This window comes from Crocodylus porosus, unplaced genomic scaffold (genome assembly GCF_001723895.1).
Source record: "Crocodylus porosus isolate Cpor-Errol unplaced genomic scaffold, CroPor_comp1, whole genome shotgun sequence".
In the NCBI taxonomy this organism is placed as follows: Eukaryota; Metazoa; Chordata; order Crocodylia; family Crocodylidae; genus Crocodylus; species Crocodylus porosus.
The window spans coordinates 32,545,544-32,568,893 of NW_017728931.1; the positions used below are offsets into that span (position 1 = coordinate 32,545,544).

Genomic DNA, 23,350 nt, shown 5'->3' on the forward strand with positions numbered 1-23,350 from the left:
CCTGTGTCCAGGTGGCGAGAGACCCGGTCATAGAAGGAGATGAATTGGTAAGACAAGACCTACCTGTGACAAAGCCATACTGAGACAAAATATTTGGAAGTGTTTCATGTGTTTTATGGAGCTCTCCAGTTCGCTTTGATGCATTTTTTTTTGTGGTTTTCCTTATGAATTAAAAGACTCCTGACGTACAGCCAAACTCTCACGGAACTTATTTAGCCAATATACAGTTTTTACTCTATTGAGGCCACCTCTAATATTGAGAAAGGTGACTGTTTCTCTTCAAGACTGGCTTTTGGCAACACTGCCCCCAAAATGGCACACAAATGGAGTGAAATGAAATTGTGATTTTTAAGGACACTGGTTCACCAGAAAGCTAAGTTGGCCTAGGAACATAATGCATTACAAGACATGGAAGACCTTTCCAAACAAAGACTGTTGGAACCCTAAAGGATCAGCTTCCCTTAAATTTCTAAGCATTTTATTCTTCTACATTCACTGCCTTTCTAACCACTTTTGCTTTTCACTGAAAATAGTAAACATCTATGATGAGAAATACTACTTTTTCCCCAACTCTCTCATGCTCAACAATAACAGCTCATCAATTACACATAGTAACTAATGGATACTAACAACCTTCCACTTGACCTACCAACCTTATCCCACCTAGTTAATTTAGAATGTTAACTCCTTATAAAGATACACTCAAGACAGCAACAATACTGTGGGCCTAGTACTACTTTCACTCTGGGAACATCTACATGTGCAATTAATGCTACAAAGTCTTAATGTGCAGTAAGCCTTCCCAGGGAGCAAATCTGCTGCCAATGGGATTAGCCCAGTACAGGGCTACCCCAATCCTACTCTAAACTGCTGCAGCATCCAGGAGGAGCTCCAGGCTCCCCCTGGGAGCTTCCCCAGGGGCTGGGAGGGTGCACAGGGCCAGGAGAGCCATGCTGGCTGCAGTGCCAGCTGTCTCCTGGCCCCAGGCACATTGGGAGGGGTCCTGATGTGCAGGGGGCTGGGAAACAGCTGCCACTGCAGAGGTCTCTTGGCCTCCTGCATGTGGGGACAAGTCCCATGCCCAGCAGGGCTCCCCATGCAGCTGAGGGCTGGCCTGGAGAAGTCCCACTTCTGAGGCAGTTCCTAGCCAGGTCCAGGCTGCATGAGAATTTCCCCAAGCAGCCCGGGGCTGGGCAAGAACTGCCCTTTCTGGGGCAGGTCCCAGGCAGCTCCAGACTGGGCAAAGAAATATTCAGGGACCTGCCTCGGAAGCAGAACAGTTCCCATCCAGCTCTGTGGTGGGTAGGGAAATCTTTACACAGTTTGGAGCTGACTGGGAGCTGCTCCAGAAAGGACAGTTTCCATGCAGCCCCAGGCTACTCAGGGAAATCCCCATGCAGCCCAGGGCTGGCTGGGACCTACCCCAGAAGTGGGCCAGTTTTTGGCCAGACCTGGGCTGGACTGGGAAACAGAGAGTTCCCTGTCCCCTGTGGTTCCCTGGTGTTAGTGCTGACCAGGAGCAAATTTGCTCCTGGTCAGCATCAACACATGCGCTAATGTACAGTTTGTTTACGACCTGTATTTACAGAGAGTAACTAGGGCCGTGCGAAGCTTCGATCCCCGATTCAATTTGGTGGAGATCCAGCCCAATTCAGTGGCCAAATATCTGAATCCAGATTGAATCAGGAAGCCCTTTAATCTCTCTGAATCAAATCGCAACCTTCCAAATTGATTTGGAGAGATTTGGAAAGATTCAGTAATTCGGATACAGACACAACATTAAATGTCTTTTCTACATAACTCAAGGTAGCAGGCGGTTCATGAATGCTGTAATGCTGCAGCAGATGGAACATCCCACAAGAGCTCAGGGGGCTCCCCAGCATGCTTGGCAGCAAACCTGGAAGTGGACCAGACACACTTCCGGTCTACTTCTGGGTCTTCCAGGGAGTGTGGGCGGGGGGCGGCCCCCAGCATGCTCCCCAGCAGACCTGGAAGTGGACCACAAGTATTTCTGCGTGCTCAGCAGTGAACCCAGAATTGGACTGGAAATACTTCTGGTCCACTTCTGGGTTCGCTGATGAGCACACAAGCCCCCCCGCTCCCCACCTGGTACATCAAGGTATGTAGAAAAAACATTTAAAGCTGTGTCTATAGCCGAATCGCTGATTCTCTGAATCAGCATCAAATCTTCAGATTTGGATCTGGCCAAATCAAATGGAGACAATGATCTGAATAAGCTAATCAAATCACTGTCCCCAATTTGGGCTGAATCTGAATCAAATACAGCCCATTTTCACACCCTAATAGTAATTGCACAGTAAACTAATTTACTGAACAGTTAATGTGTGCACATGTAGATGGTGACTCTTTACCAAGTAAAGCATCTCATTTAGATACACCCAATAAGTGGCACCTTACTCCAGAAACAGGTTTTTTTAAACCATTGGGAATAAAGTTCTATTTAGAGTAAGGAAAACATAGTTTAGATCTACTCCCTGAACTCAGGAACATAGGATTGAAAAACACCTAGAACATTATGTCCCGTCCTTAAACACAGAGCTCCACCAATTGCATTAGTGAATAACCACTTAAACTGAAGCTTACCTGTTCTGGGCATTAGCTTCTGGTTTCTCTGTCCCTTGTCCTCCTACATCTTCCTCTTCCTTTTGCCGCAGCCTTTCCTGTCGAGCTCGTCGGCGGCGTTCTCTTGCAGCTTCTTCATCATCATCATCAGTTCTGTGGTAGGCTAGTCTGCAACATACCATTTGAGACAAGTTAATAAAGAGATTGATTCTATCTGCTTGGTAATACTATGGAAACAATGACAAACAGATTCACAAGAGACAAAGTATGTGTTATGAATGATTCATATAACAACGTTTTGGTAGTATTGAAGTGATGTTGCCATGATGGTCCAGGAAATAGGCAATCAAAAAGCTTTTGTTCTGCAACTTAGTTCTGCTGTGTCTGCTTCTCTCCGAGAGACTTGAGAAAGGGTACTGTGATACCCCAAAGATTTTCTACATCTATCACAACCATGCAGTTGGTCCAATAAAAGATATCACCCACAAAAATTCTTGCCTCTTGTGCAAGAGGCAAGGTTATTTATGGGTACTGTACTCTATATCCAAAAGCTTGTCTATATGCTTCCCAACTATGTAGTTAGTCCACAAAAATCCTTGCCTCTCATTTTCCCTGGGCCATCACTCTTAAAACATCAGCCCAATGCTACCTTGTAGAACAATGCTAACTCCTTCAGTGGCTACCCCATATATGTTTTAAAGGGATACCATTGAATCCAAGAGTATAAAATGCTATTTTAAGAATTTGTCCAAAGTTCTGTTTAGCCACATGATTATGGGGGAAAAATGAATGTTTGACCTCATCTTGAAGCTGTTCAACCCTTGACATACCCTTTAGTCAATGAACACTTCTGCAACTGCTGGGGCCAAAATCCCAGCTCTGTAGCTGAGGAGAAATCCTGTTAGAATAATATCCTGTGATCCTGATAGGATGCACTCAGATTTAATTAAATCAATGCTGGGGCCCATCTAACCACATTAAAGCTGGATATAGTTTGAAAACATTTTATAAATATATGCTAAGTACATTGTTCTTTAATAAGTTAGAGCTATTCCACTTTATTTCAGAAGTGAAAAAGAAGAGCTAGGAGGCCCATGTGAGATAACACCTCTCTGAGTAATTTAAGCTAAGGAGTATTGAACACTTGACATCAACAGATGTGTGAGCCCAGAACCTGTCAGGACTGGACCACAGGAAATCTCAGCCTCACAGGCAACATAACGCTAAAATCCCAGTGCTTCCATTTACCTTAGCAAATTACTATAGTGAATTTAATTCTGACTGAAGTGAAAGCAAGAGATAAGCATCCCCATCAATACTTCAAGGAGAAAGGCATGTAGAATGATAAACCTACACTGTTAGCTTTGTGGATAGAAGGGCTTAAAATAAAACCCTAACAGAGGTTGAATCAGCCAACAATGACTAAGATTTAATGAATAAGAAAAAAAGTCAACCCCACCCAGTAGGCACATCACAGGAGGCTGGGTACGTAGAATAAAACAGATGCAGATCTTCGCAGATGGTCTGATTATTCCCTGCAGCATGAATTCTGTCTTTATATTTTGGCATTTGCAACAACAATATTTTTAGTTAGCTGTAAAATTATTGAGCCCTCTGGGTTTGTAAGTCTATGAAGCAAGAGATTGCTGATGGCTTCTGGTATGATACCTTTCCCTAGACATGACCTTCCTTTCCAAAAAAAAAAAAAAGAAAAAAAAGGAGGGAAAAATGTGGATTCAGCAGAGCTGTGGCCATGGGTAAAGCTGAACAGCCTGCCAAAGCTGGAATGGCAGTTTCACTCCTATGCAACTTTTTTTGGCATCAGCACACAGCGGCTTTGGTTGTCGCTTTCATGCTCCACCACATGAGCTTTTAACTTTTGCTTTGTATGAAGAGCCCTCAAAGAAAATGAAAATTGTCAGCAGAACAACCATGAATCATGGCAGGGGCAGGAGGTGAATTCAAAGCAGAAGCAACAGGCCATGGAAGACTAGGGAAAAAGCATTTGTCATTTGCAGTTAGTTTAAAGGGGTTCTAACAACTAATTTAGGTCTAAACTGGGAAGCAGATGAAAGCAATAACAAATTGATGGGGATCTCCATTATATTCCTGCAAAAGAAACAGACTCTAGGATACAAATGTACTGAAAAACTGACTGCAGAAGACCCAGTGCACAGTGAAAGATTCTCTTTAGTCCTGTTGAAGTCTACCTGTGAGAGGCGTAAATGGTATTTGGGCTTGCTTATTCTGGGGCTCTCTCTATAACCTATAAAGAGAACACCTAGTAATAACCCTTGAACTGGCAGAAATTTTTAACTCCCACCCTATTATTACATAGACTGTTTTCAATAGAGTAAGTACATATATGTGTACAGAATGATACAGCGATCAGGTATCAAGCACCATACATAAGGTTAACTTTAGTTATTTTATTTTAGTCACCAGCATGGCTTCATTAACTGTCTTAAATATTTGACTGAGAGTGGTAATATGAAGAATATTTTATGCAAAAGTCTCTCAAAGCATTTTCCACATTGCATCTTTAAAGGCTGCTTTACTTATCACAAATGCAACTATGCTTGGGAAAAAACTTCATGGCTATTATGAACTAGATACAACAATACACAACAGCTCTTAAGAGAAGACCCAAGTTGAAAATGCAGAAGGGATTAAGTAGACAGAATGGAATTAAGCAAGCCTTACAGTTAGGGAAAGTATACTGGTATCCTTTATGGGTCAGATTTTCAATTTTGGCACCTAACTCCCATTATACTTCAACCAGAGAGTAAAGACAGCTCCTGGGGGCAGGGGGGGAGGGAGGAGGGGAGGTGCCGTATGTGCCTTGGAAATCTGCTCCTAGGACAAAATTCCTTCCCTCTGTACTACTGCATATATTTTTCCATAAAGTCCTATATTGAGGAACACCATCCTCATTTGCTTTTTCATGCCATTAACCTTGTCTCAGTGAAATTCTGTCTGAAAATCCACTTTCTGCTACGTAAGGAAGGTGATTTATCTACCGTTACAAGGGTATGAATATCTCTAGCAGAACCACCAATGCATACACCCACTGTACAGGAATACCAACATGTTCTCATGCTTCCTCACTCCAACTTTTCCACTATTTATTCCTCTCACTTACATATTATTCAAGAGATAGTCAGGACAGGGACCAAATCTTTGCATTTGTGTTGTCTATCTAGTTACCTAGCATGCTCTTAATTCTATGTAAGCAGCAAATCGTAATCATAGACTAAGTCCTAAATTCTACTGTACTAGGATTGGATACTTGATTACTCATGACTGCCTTTGTTGCTCCTATATAATGCCCCCCCTGAGGAGCTGTTTTGATGCACTGAATACAAACATACCTCACTTGACTCACCTTATATCCATTTGTCACCTTCTGCATAACTGTCAGGGTTTCTTTCAGGTTGGTTTCTGTATTCTGTTTGCTATTTGGCTATCCAAGCAATGAGGTAACAACTTGACCTCAACAGGTGCTCCAAGCTTTCTGATACTCAATATGTCTTATTAAATATTCAGATGGAAGGAAGAGGGCTTGGAAACTTTCTGCTTGCATTGTTTCAAAGATAACGCAGCACTCCTAATCTAAATAGCAAGACGAAAATTGCACAGTATTTGATGCTTCTCAGACTACACTCTCTAATGGCAATACACTCAAGTGCATTACTATAATATCTTGGTAAAGCTATCTAACCTTATTACAGCTTTGGAATAAAGAAAATACATTTTTTACCTCTATTTTACAAAAGATTTCCTGCCCTGCAAGGCCGGAGCAACACTAAATAACACAAGTTCCACCCTGTAAAATGGGTGAATTTTAAACCTCCAGAGGTAAAATCCTGGCCCTGCTGAAGTGAATGGCAAAAACATCAGTGACTTCAGTGGCCCAGCATTTCATCCCAGGACTGTATGTCTATAGGCAAAACTTCTGGTTCTGGTGGTGCCATTTTTCCTTAGATTTTGGTTCAGAAATATCTTGCACCCTTGAATTTTATTTTGAACTATGGATTCAGACAAAACTAAACTAGTCAGAGGGGACCAGCAGGCACTGGAGGAGTCCCTGTTCCCCCAAGCACTACAGGAGTGACTAGAAATAACGGTCACAAGCTAACAGAGGGTAAATTCAGATTAGACATCAGGAGGCGCTACTTCACGGTCAGGGCGGCTAGGGTCTGGAACTAACTTCGAAGAGAAGTGGTGCAGGCTCCTACCCTGGCGGTCTTTAGGAGGAGATTAGATGAACACTTTGCTGGGGTTGTTTGACCCCAGTACTCTTTCTTGCCATGGCAGGGTATCAGACTTGACGATCTGCTCAGGTCCCTTCCATCCCTACAAACTATGAAACTATAAAAACGCTCATCGTGAAGTTCAGAGTCAGAATAGTTGGGGGTCAAAACCAGGCAGTATCACTGAGTTTCAGCTGGTTATTACCTGAAACTACAAATCAGCTCAGCTCTACCACAACATCAGAGAAGTTCTCTTCTCCGGAATGAAAGAGAATGAAACAAGGAATGAAAGAGACCTGCAAATCTCAGCTGAGATTCCAAACACAAGAAGTTGGGAAGTACGCAGAAAAAAAAAAAATCCAAAACAAATCTCAAAACCACAAGATTTTTTATCTATGTTTTCAAATATATGGAAACAGTCCAGTTTGCCCCACCTTCTCTTCTCCTCCCCACAACATTTTACTCACATTCTGATATGTCTTTTTTTGTTCTATTAATGAAAAGAGCATATTCCTTTTACCAACCAATGCACATTAAACTGGCTTCTAACAAACATGCATGTCTGTAGACAACAAAACTTTCTAGTGCACAGATGCAACAAGCAATTTTCAAGCTGTCATAGGTTTGTTACATTTAAAGGCTTTATGGTTTGGATCATAAAGACCGATTTTCATTTTTTGTGTTCCGGCACAGGAAATGAGATCATCCATCCATCTGCTCTATCTATGCTTTTCACCTTATTTTTAAAGGCACCTAGCACTTCAATATCTAAACTCAAATGGAGCAGAAGTGAGAGTCCTTTAATATCTGTGTCTGTGTCCTCATGCTTGAGAATGGACTTTAGTGAATGCATCTTTAATGTGGCCTTCTCTTTCAAACATGGTCTGTCAAAGTCCAGGTTGCTGGCTTTCAGTGTTCACTGAAAGTCATATATTTACTTAGCTACTTCCTGAGGGAATGGCTGAGACTTGTTGTTACACAATTTGGGAAGTCCTCCTGGTGTTGATAGTCTGTCGAGTTATATTTTAATGTTTTATTTTTCATGCAATTTGCATTACAATTTGTACACTTCAAAACTATGAAGATTAATATAGTCAACCAAATTTAAGAAAGGAAAGCATTGCAAATAAGGATTAAGTGCCTCTTAAATGTCAAAATTCAGCTGGTTTTGGTCAGCCCTACCAAAACAAAAATCTTGATTAGTTTTTATTGGGAAAAAAAATTATTTCTTTCTTCTAATTTCACAGACAGCTGTAAAGATTCTTCTCAAAAAGGTTTTAAATTGTCTTTATGTAGGAGCCAACAACAGAAAATGTAAGTCCAAAGTTATACTGTTTGAGTGAAACATCTATACATGAAAATGAGGGTTATATTGGAAACTTGCCACTTTAACTAGTCTGATCATGACTTAGCCCCCATAGCTATTTCTGTTGTACTCTGCATGTGCATTTAATCATTAATATCTTTCTCTTCTATGCTTCACACTTTCTCTCACTCAATTTCCTCTTCATTTAGCTTAGTCTAAAAAAAATGAATGGTTGAAAATTACAGCCAGTCAAACTGAAATATTAAACAAGGAACACATTTTAAAGTTGAGATTGAATAGATGTTGAAACAAACTACGAAATGGTAGTTTCTCTTTAAGTAGTCAAATTAAGACTGAATGTCTTTTGGGCAGAAATACTTCTCTCAGACACAAATTACTGGGCTCATTACAGCAGAAATTCAAGAAAATTCTATGGACTGGATTATACAAGAAGCCAGAGTAAATGATACAGTGATACAGGTACAGTCACATTTATGGCCCTGATTATCTTTATATATATTATGCGATGAACTGGTTAATTGTGCAATAAATTTAGGCCAGTCACACAAGCAGAGTAATTATCACATGATAAAAATGACTATTCAGCTATACAAAGAGTCAACCAGCTGTAAAGTTAGTGCTTGAAGATGCATAACAACTCTATAGCTGGTTTCTTTCCAGCTTTAATTTGAACATGTAGCAGGACCCTGTAAGTTAGCTTGAACTTAGATAAGGATGGTGCCTTTCCGTTCTTTTATTAACTTGTCTGTTCCTCACATATTTTCAGTCTTTGGTCTTCAGTTATTTAGAATAGTCACATGAAAAAGTTATGACAATGAAGGCGGGGTAAGTTATTGCAATTTATCTTTTATTTACCATGGGATAAGAGCATACATAGACAATTACTGTAGAGCGCCTGATGCATGGGGAAGTCTTTACCTCCCTTACCTGAAGAGCCTGAGCGTGGTGCTGGGCCATGCTAAGAGGTCTCTTCAAAACCTGCACTACCTAATTTGCAGGCTCATGATGAGCAGGAGGGCTGAGGGCAGTGGAGCTCCTGCTTCATTCCAGAAACTCATTCTATACACCCTGATGACTCAGTGCTACCTGGATACCTAATAGGAAGAACAGGATCTGTCCCAAACTGTTTCAGTTATAAGCACAAGACAAAAAGTGCTGATCAGGCCAGTGATTATAGGGGAAGTGATGCCATATTGATGAAAATGCTAGCTGCAACTCTCCTGCTAGCAGAAGCAAGGCCAAAAGAAGTGAAAGTGTAGCTAAACTCCTTGTGTGTATGTTCAATGTTGCACTTAAGCCACTGGGAGAAATCCTGGCTTTCATAATGACAAGGCTCTGTTGAAAATGTGACCTCAGTCCTCCAGTACCTTGGAATATACAGCACCTCATCTGAGTCACAGCAGTTTTCTGCTCATGATGACACTGCTGTTTGGGTTTTAGATTCAAACCCTGAAACCAAGGTTTTGTAGTTGAGCCAGCATAAAACATCACTGCATCATTGTATACAAAGACAAAATGACTCACGCATGCTCCTGTTTATTTTTTCATGGAAGAAAACTGATGATCTCTTTCATAATGTGAAATGCAAGCAGATTCTCCAACCACACTCAAATAACTCTGTAAGCTGCCTCCAAATGCCTCAGCATAAATCGCATACAGGGCTGTTAGCATGAAGGGTAAAAACCTTCAGCTACTGAAATAATGTCAAATTTGCTTCCAAAATATATTACATGTAGATAAAAGAGTTTGTTGGAACTGTCCCAGGGTAGAACGTAATTCTCTCAATATGTGGAGACTATAATACTCTGCAGTTTTGTTTCATCTACAATAGATTTGACATTAACAAGTCAGTGAGCACTGTACTGCATTTACCTTGTTTTAATTTGGATGCTTCAGAAGAAAAAATGCAACACTGCCCAACCCCCTTACAGTCTTTAAGCCATCAGATGTTAGTCTTTGACTGCTTTCCCTGCAGTGTGGAAAAGCTGTGTGGAATTTACCCAGAAATCTGTGCATCCTACATATAAACGGTTCAAAAAAATCACATAGTAAGCTTCATAGCTTGAAGCTTAGAAAAAGATATCTGATTTTACTGTCCACACTTACAAACCATTACAGACACTGTGCAAATCACTTTTATATCTGGTGCCATGACCTTTACTTTTTAGCCATTAGTTACTAAAGTCAAATTCAAACTAGTAAAGGTAAGTTAAATCTTTACTTGGTCTTATTTCAGCATAGGGCTATTGAAAATAATAGGCTTTGTCATTAAGTGAGGCATGAAGAGGGACTTTGGGTTGTGTCCCAAAACATAATCCACAATTGCTACAAGACAAATCACAAATTCTCTCTCAGTGTGGTATGCATGGCACCTCATACCTCAAAGCCTTGAATCCACATGGGCTCAGCAGGCACTATCAGAACACGAATAACTTAACATCTAATGAAGCCCTAGCCCTCTTTGTATCTTTTCTCCCTCAGGCAATTTTCAGCTGAAGTCATTGGGTGGTATGCCAAGGTAAGGAAGAAGGAACGAGCAGGTTTTAGCCCTTATTTTTTAAATCTGTTCTTGCCTCCCATCCTACAGAGCAATAATGAAACTTGTTTTTCTTCAAAGACTTGCACTGTGACAGAAATTTCATACATAGTGGCCATGTCCAAACATACATGGACATTTGGTTCCCTGGGGATAACTAGCAGTGGTGCACCTTGCACTGCAGGTACCTGTCCCCAGGGAACACCCATGCCACACGCACTTTGGCACGCAGCAAGTTACCCTGGGGGTGGTAGGGGAGGCTGGGGCCAGCACTGTGCTGGCCCCAGCAGCTTTACCTGGGGTCTTGGGGACCTCCTGGGGCCGCAGCTGTAGCGATCCTGCTGGGTGGAGTCCAAGAGACCTGGCTCTGCTTTTCAGCAGCCCACACTGCTCGAGCGTGCACTGCTCTTTTTTTTTCTTTCCTGAAGGGTTTTTTGACCTCTGGATATCCAAGAGTCAAAAAAAACCATGGGGAAAAAAACCCCAGATCAGTGCACCCTTGGGCAGCATGCCCATGCAGCATGGAGAACACCGGATTGTGCAATATATGATGCTGAAAATGTGTTTGTGGTGCCACATACCATATGACCACGCTTGTCTGGACGCACCCAAAATGTTTAAATTATATGCCCACTTTCTCAGAACTCTCCACCTGCCAAACCCTGTGGACTTGTCCACACAGGGAAAACAGTGAAAAGTAAGCTAAGGTGTGAATTTACAGTACACTAGCTACTCCACACCAAGTACCCATGTGGACACTCCTGGCAGGCTGCAACTGAGATTGCTAAATCAAAGTGGAGTAAATCACTCTGCGTGTGTCCAGATGAGCAGGAATGTGTGCTTTGCAGCACCTCAAAGACTTTTGAAGTGCTGCAAAATGCACATTGTGCACATGTAAAGGTTCTCCATGCTGTAAATTTGCAACGCGGAGCTAAAATTAGATACTGGGAAATTCTGATACCGCAAAAAAGAGGTGTGGCATATGTGGCTCCTGGCTATTTTTCAGCTCCCATCAGCAGTAACAGCTATAAAGTGGGGATATGTTAAGGAAAATGAGAACCATGATATTTGAGAATGGATGTTGCTAGAGAGCAAATTCTCATTCAAACAGAAGTGTCCTAAATCATTACAAAAGAACTGATAACAATGCTGTTCAATGCAATAGATTTCCAAACTGGCATTCCATTCTTATCAAGTCTTCTGTTCCCAGAGCTTCTCTTTGGCTAATTACAGACAGTCAAAAAGCCCAAGGCTGAACTGATTCAATCTTCAGAGGTTAGTTGAAACTATGTACACTGAACCAATAAACAAGTGAACGGACATTCACTTTTGATTCCAGAAATGCCTCAGGCCAGAAGCCAGAAGCACTAGAGCACACCTCGCAGCTCAACTGCAGCAGGCAGCTTGGGCCAAGGCAAGCCCATCCACCCTATGAGGTGGGGCTTGCAGGGGAGATGCAAAGCATCCTGGGATGCTGGGGGTCTCTGAGTTAACTTGAGTCTGGAGGGGATCTGGGAGGGAAACCAATTTAACCTAAATCATTTAATTCTGATACTAGCATCTATCCAAGTTTATCTTAAACCAGTTTGGGCCACACTGAACCAGTTTATGTGTACTGAAATTCTGTTGTGTTACAGGTTTGGACTGGTTTCCAATCGTTTATACTGGTCTATATGTAAGTTCTGACCTAGGCTTTAGTGCAAGAACTAAGAAAAAATAATTACTAAATTAAGCTATTTCACTTCCAGCCCTGCCACATTAAGCTAGAATTCCACCAACTGTCATAAATTAAGCAGACTGGGGCCATGTACGGAGAGTTTCTCCTGTGAGAGTTGCTGGTCTCCCATGAGAAAATACAAGTGTACAGATGTTTGGTATTTTTCTCCCAGAACAAAAATTATATAATTATTTTTCAGGGGAAAAATAACCTGGGAACAATCAGGGTTAAATAGCTCCCTGGAGAGTTTCTCTCAGGAGAGTGAATGTCTGTACATGTTCTCTTTTGAGAGAAGTCATAGCACAGTCCTCCAAAATCCCAAGGTGCTTTTCTCCTCTGCCACCCACAGGAGACAGCATCTCACTCACTGGAATCCACTGCTACAGCCAAGCAGGGAGCAAAACACTTCCCCTTTCCCAGTCCCCACATTCATCTGCAGGGAGACACAAGCTGATGCTGAGCAGTCTGGGTCAGCCAATCAGGACTGTCCTATGCACTACTGCCATCTATCACCAGAGAGACTGGGAAGCTTTCAGAGCACACTGAGATGTGTGCACAGGGCCCGCACTGCAAGGTCTCAGCTCTTCAGAGGCTCAGTATTCAAATGGCTGTTCAGGCATCTCTAGGTAAGTTTTTCTACCAGGAGAACAAACCCAGAAGAATTCTCTCAGATCATTTGAATGTGTGTATACAGCCTATGTCTTCTCTGTGCTGTACTTAGATGGGAGCCCTCTGAAGCATGCTAAAGAGCTAAATGCACCAAAAGAAAGGTTTCCTAGAAACTAGTAGATGAAGCCCTTGCCTCAACTTCTTCAGGCATATCAATGGAGAAGATATTTCACATAAGTACCTGCCAATTTTCCTATACTTATACCTCAGACTTTCATACATCTGAGACAAGAAATAATGAGGCCTCAAGAAGTGTACAGGAAAGTATATGCAAAGCTTTTCACCAAGTAGAATCTGACTGTTACTACTTCTGCGTTTAAATCTCCTAGCAGTAGTAGTGGTTGGAGGCATAATGTTGAAAGGGCTTCACGGGACCCTATGTATTTTAAGCACCAAATCATGTAACTATGCTCAGAACAGGTCTACAGAGTGTAATACTTAAAGAAAAAGTTGCCTCCCCGTGGTTCTGGAGCTACACTGGTTGTAGCAACAATGGGAAACTTAGGCAAAGCTTCCTTAATGAAAAAAGCCCTCAGAGACCTTTGGAAAAAGTCTAACTGAAGAAAGGCTGATCATTTATACCACTTTATATTCTGCTCCTGAATTTAGCCCTGTAACTGCAGCAAGTAATTAAAAAAACCCACAAAAACATTATTTCCAGTGTTAATTTTTAAAAAATCCAAAAGCATCTGTGGGACCCATACAAATTAACAAAACAGGAAAGAAGTGAAGATCCAGGAAGAGCAAAAGCTGAATGTTTATAAATTAAATGCATCTCTTTGACCTGGAAACCAAATGCCTGGACTCTCAACTTTATCTGTTTCTCCACTTTTCACCCTGGTTTCCTATTTTGAAGACTTTACTATACACATGGCAGAGCTGCACCAGAAAACAGAAAGCTCTTTTATCAAACCAATACTTGCATTTCATTTCTCTGTGAAAAATAAATAGGATTGCTAGAAGTGCTTTAAATACAAACATAGCATAATAGATATAAATTGCACAAAAAAACTACACAAAAAGCATCCTTAATTTTGATTTAAAGCCCTATCAACACATGCACTAAAAAAATCCAAAAGGAAATAATTAATTTGTTAACATCCAGCGTAGTCTCCATTACCCATATACATCACAAACACCTACATTCATCCAGACTCTTAAATTCCTTAAACTTCTCTCACACAGCTATGCACCACAAACAGCCAGAGCAGATGTGAAATTTCCACCCAAGTATCATTTTGGAAAGTTGTAAGGTGGCAACATGTTCCAAATTTTGATTGATTTTTAAATATTTTTATTGGCTCTAATGCCAAGGATTGGAGAAACTGGAGTTTAAAGCCAGGGGCTGGAGAAGACACAAGTGTTAGGATCTATAGGGAGTTAATCAGCTAAGTCCTTAAAGCAGTGTTTCTAGGAGCTTCACAACGGTATTCCCCAAACTTTCCTGATTGCTATCAGAGTTAGCATATCTTCCTGTAGCACCAGCCCTGCACAAAATGGTATTATTCCATTTACCAATGAAAGAGAGAATCACCTAGTGTAGAAGAGAATAGTTTCTTAATAGTAAAACTTATTTCCAGTTTAGGATCATCTAAAATTGAAAATGGATATAGATCTGAAAGAAAATGGGACTGAGAAGCTAGGGCTGTGTGTAGACAAAATGAGAGGTGTGTGTGCACGACACTTTAAAACGGGCTAAATGCTGTTGCAATGCTATAATGATGTTGGTGTTTGCACACCTCGGCAGCATGTTGCGCATAAATTCCAGTTGCTGTAGCAACTTCGGTGGCATAATGTGCCTTAAATGACTTGAGGCGCAGCAAACTAAAACTCCTTTGAGCTCCTCCATAGTTCTGCAGGAAGCCCTGCAGGCATCCTGGCAGCAGACCGAGAAAGCAGGCTCTGCCCAAGAAAAGCGGTGAGCCTGATCCTCCCACCCCCCAGAGCCTGCCTGCTTGAGCTGCATGGGACCTGGTGCTTCCCTCTGAGGCTGCAGTGCCCCCCGGGACCACCCAAGCCAGGTGCCTCCAGGAGGGTGCCGCCTGGGCCGGGGCCGCTGGTGCCACAGAGGGAAGCACAAGCCCCACACCCTGCAGCCCAGGGACTGCTCCCCTGCTGGCACCTCACCCTTCCCTCCCCACCAGAGAGGTAGGTAAGTCAGCAGGGTGTGTGCACAACACAGTAGTTTAATCAGCCCAAAACTGAAGCAGTGTTTTTTAAAATCCACTGCTTCGACTAAGAGCCCCTGTTTCATCTACACACACCTTAAGCGGGCTAGCAGAGGAGGCTGGGAAAGGAGATAAATCTAATAAGGGGAGAGGGTAGCAGGGACAACCCTGGTGAGGAAAGGAAACACTAACTGGGTAAGGAGTTTGTGGAGGGATAACAGAAATCAGCATGACAGGAAGAAACACGTAACTAGAGGCCAGGAAATAGGAGAGAGACAAGTAAGACAAGACAGGAGGGTGGCTTGGCAAACTATAATTTGCTAGGCAAGGAAAACAGGGCCCAGTGGAATAGAATAGCTTTGTAACAGAGACATTAACACACAGTTTATGGATATCTTGAAGTTTTATACTGCTCCCTGTCACTAGTATCTCAGAACATGGAGAACTGGAAGTGAAGAACACCATCATAACTGACTGAAATAGTGAGGAAATGTTAGGTAGGCAATAGGGATGTGAAAGGTTAAACAATAAGTACATTTATGCTGGTAATGCGTTATAAATTAACGTTTAGCGTGGGGTGCAATCTGATAGGGAAGGGAAGCAGTGGCGTGCCTCAGGAACAGGAAGGCAGCAGGGCAGGAAGAAGGAAGGGAGGGAGGAGGATCAGCAAGGGGAGACTAGTACCCATAGCTTATGATGTTAAAGAGAAAAACTGCAGGCAGCCTAATAACTCATCAATTAAACAATTAGCTGCTCATTCACAGATTACCCCTGCCTCCCACCCCACCAGCCAGTGGCTGCAGCAGGCTAGAAAAGTCTCTTGCCTGCTGCTGCTGCCCATGGCTTCACATGGGTTGTATTGTCTGGTGGGACTTCCCACCTCCTCCTCTTCCCCATCAAAGGCCCCAGAGAGCAGCTCCCAGAAGCAGCCATGCCTGAGCCTCTGTGTTATTGGTTAACCATTTAAATGATATAATTAGAGCAGGTTAAACGGATAATTTTAAAACAATATTTACATCCCTAATAGGCAAAATACAGTTACTCGAACGGTATTATTTCAGGATATCAGAGCTAACTCCCTGCAAACACTATGCAATCTGTAATGACTACAAGTGAGTAGGGCTCTTTGTTTCATATGAAAGATGGGAGTTCATACTCTCTGAGCCCCACAAAGAGCTAAGGTTCTCAGTATTCCCTAGAGGATATAAGAGTGATGATGTCTCCTGGAGCAATTTATTGTTGCTCAGTGCCAGAGGGGACTCTGAAGGTGCCCACCCCCACTTTTAGAAACAGAGAGAAGTCTGATAAATGCTTTGTTCAAGAAGCATGTCTTCTTTTTAATTAAAAAAAGGAGAATGTAAAACAACTTTGTAAGATAATTATTCACAGATGTTCATTTACAGTGCTTCAAATCCTGCTCCAGTCAGGAGCACTTGAAATTTAGAGTGCTTCAGCACCATCCAGATGCACAGCCCCCTCCACCTGTTTCTTAAACAGCTCCATGGGGCTGGAAAACAGGAAAATAAGAATGCCTCAACCTCCATCCTTCAGCTGGTCCTGAGGACAGCTCAGTGCATATAGGATAGCACTTGATGGCTGTCTGAGCTGCTTCCCCCCCACATTCACCTGCCTCCCGTGATACAGGGAGAGCACTATGGGATGCCAGAGGTCCAAGCAAACCCCTATGGTGCTCTTCTGAAGGCTGCAGATACTTCAGGAAGCTTTTCAAAGATGTTCCTGTTTATTCAAGGGTGATTTTCGAAGCACTTCATCAGGCATCAACATCTGCCCTTTTGGTGTTTGTATTGCTTCAAAGGCACTTGGAGTGTTTCAAACAGAATAGCTATCTATGGCCCCAGACCATTACATAAAAATAATCTCCCTTCTCCCAAAATGCAAAAAGGTGGCAGCCCCTATCAGACTGCAGCAGATTCAATACTGAACTAAATACTCCATACAATGGAAAAAACAATTGATATGAAAGATTAAAGCATGCACTGAAACAGAACAGACCCTGAAGTCTCTAGGATAATTGAAATAAACCATGTTAAGGGGAAAATGGTATTACAAATATGTTCAATGCTACAACATATGGTAGGTGGAAAATAAATAACAAGAATCAGATGTCACAGAGTTTTGCCTGGACTGAAGTCTCTACATAAAAACTGAATAGTGTGAGCATCTGTGGGGGTGGAGTTTTAAAATCTCTCTATTTTTAAATGGGATTTTTTTAAAATAAGCTTCTTCTCTTGTTCTCTGACTTGTATTTAAGATACTTGTTGACAGCACAGGTGATTAGGAGATATTATAAGTGAGACAGCAGAGGAATTATGAGTACAGATCCAGTTGTTTGCAAACAGGATTATTGGTTGATGCGTTCCAAGCATGGTTCTGAAAGTTAATCCTGTTAGGTCTTCCAACTTCATGAAAGGTAATAAAAAAAAAACCCCTCTTCTCACAAAACAGGCCTAACACAGATATGCAAGATCATCTGTGGCTTTAACAGCAATGCTTCAATGTTAGTAACCGTTTGCAGAGTTTCTGCTACTATTTATGGTGAGAGTCATTTAAAAAACCGTACAACTGAGATTTAATACCTCCAAACAGATAAATATTTAGAGAATACTTCGTAACATTAGAATTTTAACTAAGGCCATGGATAGACATTGTATTTGTAACACTAGCAAGGCTGAGCAAACTACAAAGTGGCAGCAGCAGCACAAAAATGGTCATGCATGAAACAAACTTCTCCATAGGGTTATATCTTGAAGTCCTACATATAATATTTGTACAGGGCACTGTAGCACTACAAGGGGTCTCTTGCTTCCATAGCATTCCAGAGGGGAAGAGAGTGAAAGCAGAAGCTCATAAACAGCCTGCCTACTTTTTTTTTTTTTAACAGGGAATGGGGAGTAGGTGGCAGCCCTGAAGGACCAAGGATGAGTTAATCTCTAAGTTCTACAAATGATTGCTCCAAGATAGCAATAGGAGCCCATTAGCTAGGTCAGGACATAATGGCCTGAACTTTCCCTACTGGGTGAGCTCAGGAGGAAGAACCTGTTTGTGTATGTTTATATTGCAGATGGCAGTATAGTGTAAAGATAACTAAACTGCCTTTAAGGCTAGGTACAGACATTTTAAAAGCCTGAGGGGGCATGGATCTAAGTTACGCAGTTTACTCTAGGCACCCTAGGTTAGATTGGGAGGGAACAGAACACACATTTGCTCTTTGGTGGGGGATAGGCAGGGGGCACTCAGGCTGCCCACACCGCCTGAGGCCAGCAGGTTGCAGGCACTCCTTCATGCCTCCCAGCAGTCTCCCTGGGCTGCCAGACATTGCAAAGTGCAATTGAGAACAGCCGAGTGGCCAGACTCTGGCTCAATAGGGCTGCCCCCTCTTGTGATGGCACGGGGGTCCCTGGGCTTTGTCTGGTTTGGGACCCCAGGAAGGACAGAAGTGGGGGGAAGTGGAGCTCATGAGAAGCTGAGGGGGAGGCAGTGCCAGGGGCACACCCTGCATTCCTGGCTCAGACCAGTGGGGCACAGAATGTCCTGGTTCCATCTGACCCCCGGGACCCATGGCCTGGAGCAGTTTGGGGAAGGGATCAGAGCCCCTCCCCCCCTCCCCCCCCCAAGCTAGTGCCAAGCTCCCAGCTGAAGCTCCTTTCCCTGCATCCATGGAGCTGTGGTCCCTGGAGGGCGGGGGTGGGGGGGCAGCCAGGGGCAATTCCAGTGTGGGAACAGAGCCCAAAGCATGGGAAACTAGGCAGACCTCCATCCAGTCCCACTGCCATTAGAGCACTGACTGCTGCCAGCTGGACTGGCTCTACTCAAGTGAGTCCATTTCCAGAATGATCTGCAACAGCCACACCGGCTCCCCCGCCCCCACCTGGCCCCCACCTGGAAACAAAGTAAATCAATGGAACAAAGGACAAAACCCTGGCTGAGGCCAGGTAAGTGCCACTCCTCACCAGCCATGGGCTCCAAGCAGTTTTTCCCCCACTTCTCCCCTGCTCCCAGAGATGCTATGGTGCACCTTGGGGGTCCCTACCTCTGTGCAGTGCATGAAGGCTGCCTGGAGAGTCAACACCCTAATCTAGGAAGCATGCAATGAGTGTGCATGTGCCAGAGCCTTTCCTGGATCTTTTGTTCCCCCCTCCCCACCCCTTCCCATCCCCCTTGTGACACTGCTTTGCTGTCTCAGCTCTGTGACAACCCAGGGGCAGGGCCCACTGTGCACTCAGCCAGAGCAGCCAAGCACAGGCTGAGTTCCAGCGCACTTCCCTGTGAGAGGGAGCTAGCAGAAGCCTTCAAAGGAGCCTGGGATGCTGGTGGGCAGTGACCTAACTTGATACAATAAGGGATCTGGTACAGAAGTTTAATACTCCGAACTAACCTCATTCACATAAGTTTGAGTGCTCAACAATCCAGGACTATCTTAGACCAGGTTCTGCCATTTTTAGTCTAGTCTGTGTGCCCCAAACCTCTGTACGGTTATGGCTTTGGTTAGATTTCCAAGCAGTTAGTCCAGATTATGTGTAATGTCTGCACCTAGCCCAAATGACCTGGCTGGGACAGCAGTTAGGCTACAGACGGATGTCTCATTTGAGGCAGTCCTGATTGTTCTTGGTTTTGATGTGGATCAAAACAAGAGGGGCAGGCATTTATAGATGTAACTTCCAAACTACGTTGCTGCTACTTTGCCAGTAGGTGGCTGGTGAGAGCACACAGCCTGGAATAACCTTGTTGCTGGAATACCATTGCAGACACAGACCATGATGTCCCAGAAAAAAAGGCATTAGTATATTTTATCCCTCCTACTTCACAGCTACTTGAAGCCACCTATAGGAACCAAGACAAAAGGCTTTCTCCTGGGAGAAATGTAATGCTTTTTCACAGCCTTATAGTTTAGCTGTGGCAACACAGAGCTCTGTGCAGATTCATTTACCCATGGCTCCCTTCTACAGTGTAGTCGTACCCATGGAGCATGTAGTCATAGTCGTACCCATGCCAGCAGTGTACTACAGTGTAGTCATACCCATGCCAGCAGCCTGACTTCTTTCACCAAACTGAAATCACTGCTTTAAAGAAACAGTGAACAACAATTCATTGTTCAGTACAAAATGTGTTCAAGTGCCAAGGCTCCTGGTGTAATCTACTAAATCCCAGGATGGACTCAGAGCAATGGCTATTTTCCCATTATTGTTATAGCAGTACTTGGCACTTACAAAACTGCTTTCATCAGAGGAGCTCAAGTACTTTATAAACACTAATTAACTCTCTTAGCACCCTTTTGTGTTCTACAAGGTGGGTGTTATTAACCCAATTTACAGACTGGAAAACTGAGATAGAGAGGCACAGGCATTTACTCTAGATCAGGGGTTTTCAACTTTTTAAAATAAGTGTAACCCTGGCAGCCCCCTTTTTAATAAGTATACCTCTGGGGGAGGACATGGTAAGCAGCCAGATGCAGAGTGGCAGGGGGTGGGAAGTGGTGGAGCGGTGGCAGCGCAACATTTGTGCGGCCCTGCTCTCACCCCACCCCAGCCCTGCTCCTGTGAGGTAGCGGCGTAGGGTCAAAATGCTTCCTCCCCGCCCACCCCTGCATACCTTCTGGCACCTTTCAAAGTTCCTCCAGGGGTACATGTACCCCCAATTGACAACCCCTGCTCTATATCATGGCAGATGAATGACAGAGTAAAGGCTGGAAGATAAAGGACCTCTGAAAGATGATGAGAGCCTTTCCACTGACCCAAAAAGAAGCACGTTAAGACAAATCCCACCTCCAAGTTCCCTCTTCTAGCCACTGGACTGCACTGACTCCCATCACTGAACTTTGCCCAAGTGAGTATCAATACTATTGCAAACTGTTCTAGACTTCTCCACTGGCATCCTGAACAAAGAAATGCATCATTCTGAGTTTTCTTGCTTTTCTCAAAGCAAGAACTAGCCCATCATCATTTTATTTTATGTGAACTTATGTTCGGGGATCTGGGAGTAGGGGGAAAAAAGCCAGTTGCAACTTTGTTTTGCTTCCCCCACCCCACTAGGTCTCACTAGGTCTTTCCAAGATATACTGCCTACAAGATACTTCAGGCTGCGCAGAACTTGAGCATCTTGGCACAATCTGATACCTCCTCAATGCTCTGTGATGCAGATCAAGATGGAAGGCAGTGCCTGGAAAAGGCTATTGTCTGGAAGCCCTGCCAGGGCACTAGGAAACAGGAAGTGAACTCTCAGCCAAACTCTCCTACTTCCCATGCTTAAGTATGTGAAAAGCATTGTGTTCTGGTTGAGGTAGGGCTCCTGAGCAGTGGCTCAAATGAAAAACTGCTAAGCTTAAACCCCAGAGCTTTTGGTGTCACTTACAGTGTGGAAAATACGCTAAGAACTAATTCAGTCTTATAATACAAATAGGACTGAACAGTATTTTAGCCAGCTTCTCATTCTGCACTATAGGCTTGGATTTTGAAAGTCTATAGTGACTAATTTATAAATTAGGGTTCTTCTGCCTTTCACCTCAGCACTGAAGAGCAAATCCTGCTTATCCATTTCAAGGGATTGCCATTTGTAACTGGGTCTTATACCATGAAGGTTTTCACAAGATAGATGGGACCTTAGGGAAATGTCATTTACAGAGACAAAAAACCACAGTTAGTGGTAATCAAGCTAACCAAAGAAGTTGGGGCAAATCATTTAATCTCTCTAAACATCAGCACCCTCTGTAAAATGTGGAGCATGCGTCACAAGAGTGTTTGATTACTATACATGTTATTAATCTGGTTCCTGAGAACTTGCAGTTCTAATTCAGTAGTAACATGGTCTGGTTTCATGGTCTGGTTTGCAGTCTGTCAGTGAGTCCAGAATGGTGCCAAGACAGACTACAACTCCTGCTGTTCCATCCCCATACAAAGTGTGTGTCTGTATGTGTAATCCTGAACAGGCCAAACATAAGGGTAAGGGAGTTAAGTCACAACCCTCACCACAAAGACAAGAGCCTACATTCTGCTCTCAAACACATCCATATGCTCACAGTAAATGGCCCTATGGAAGATCTTAATGAGATCTGAATGCCTGCCAAAATTTGTTACCATCACCAAACTTCTTCATGACAACCATCCAAAGCAACAGCTCAGAAATGGACCCTTTCACCATTAGAACTGGAGTCAAGCAAGGATGCGTGATTGCACCAACACACTTTTCCATCTATACTGTAGCTATTCCATATATCGTGGCTGACAGACTTCTATCTGCAGTCAGCAGTCACTATCACATCAGCCGGTTCCATTTCAAATCCAAGATAACCACCACCTCCATTACTGATTGTTGCAGAGCACTTAGGTGCCCTGCTCCTTTAAAGAGCTGAAACTGCTAGGGAGAGAGCACTAGCAGTGAGTGGGGCGCCCCAGCTGCTGGTTACCAGGCCAGAATGAGCTAGTTGGCCCACACCTGCCAGCGGTTGGCTGACCGGAAGGGGCAGGGCCTGGCTCATATATATACCCCAGGGCTGAGGCCAGGAGGGCAGTTCCCTGTTAGTAGCCAGAAGGGAAGGAGCCTCTAGGGAGGAAGTGCCTAGTGATGCTGCACCTGCCTGGTATACTGCACCTAGGGCTAAGGGGGCCCCATGAGCTCCACAGGTACCCTTGCCTACTAGACACTTGGTGCCAGGGATGAAATCTGATCCTTTTAAAGGTTCAGAGCACACCCTGATCTTTTACATTATGTTATAGCTCAGGGGCTTATGGTTTTGTTTGCTGTTTATAACACTGGTGGTTTCGGTGAGGCTGTTTGGGGAAGGAGGAAGCCTCACTGGGGGCCCACTCCAGCGTGGGGACCCTGGCACCAGTGAGGGCATGGCATTTGGGATGCACAGACCCTGGTGCCAGTGAAGCATAGCGACAAGGACTGTGGAGAGCCCAGAGAGGACAAGGGGGCCAATTCATACTAAGGCCCAGAACAAACAATGTGAATGCCATCTATGAGGCTTGGGGTGTGGTAAAGGGGCGGCTGGAGCCACACATATAGCCCATAAGGCTGGGCTGTCCTGTGACATCTATTCTGAAGCAGGACCCATAAAGGGTCTGGGAACCCACGGGA

At 43.5% G+C, this 23,350-nt stretch overlaps 1 protein-coding gene across 7 annotated transcripts in view; it reads right to left on the reverse strand.

Moving 5' to 3' along the window:
• The window catches only part of CALD1 (caldesmon 1), a 275,628-nt gene that overhangs the window by 40,123 nt on the left and 212,155 nt on the right, over positions 1-23,350 (reverse strand). For all 7 annotated transcript variants that reach the window (XM_019544510.1, XM_019544511.1, XM_019544513.1 and 4 more), the window contains one exon: positions 2,605-2,751. In XM_019544510.1, coding sequence (XP_019400055.1) covers positions 2,605-2,751 — 147 coding nt within the window. The remainder of the gene's footprint in view (positions 1-2,604; positions 2,752-23,350) is intronic.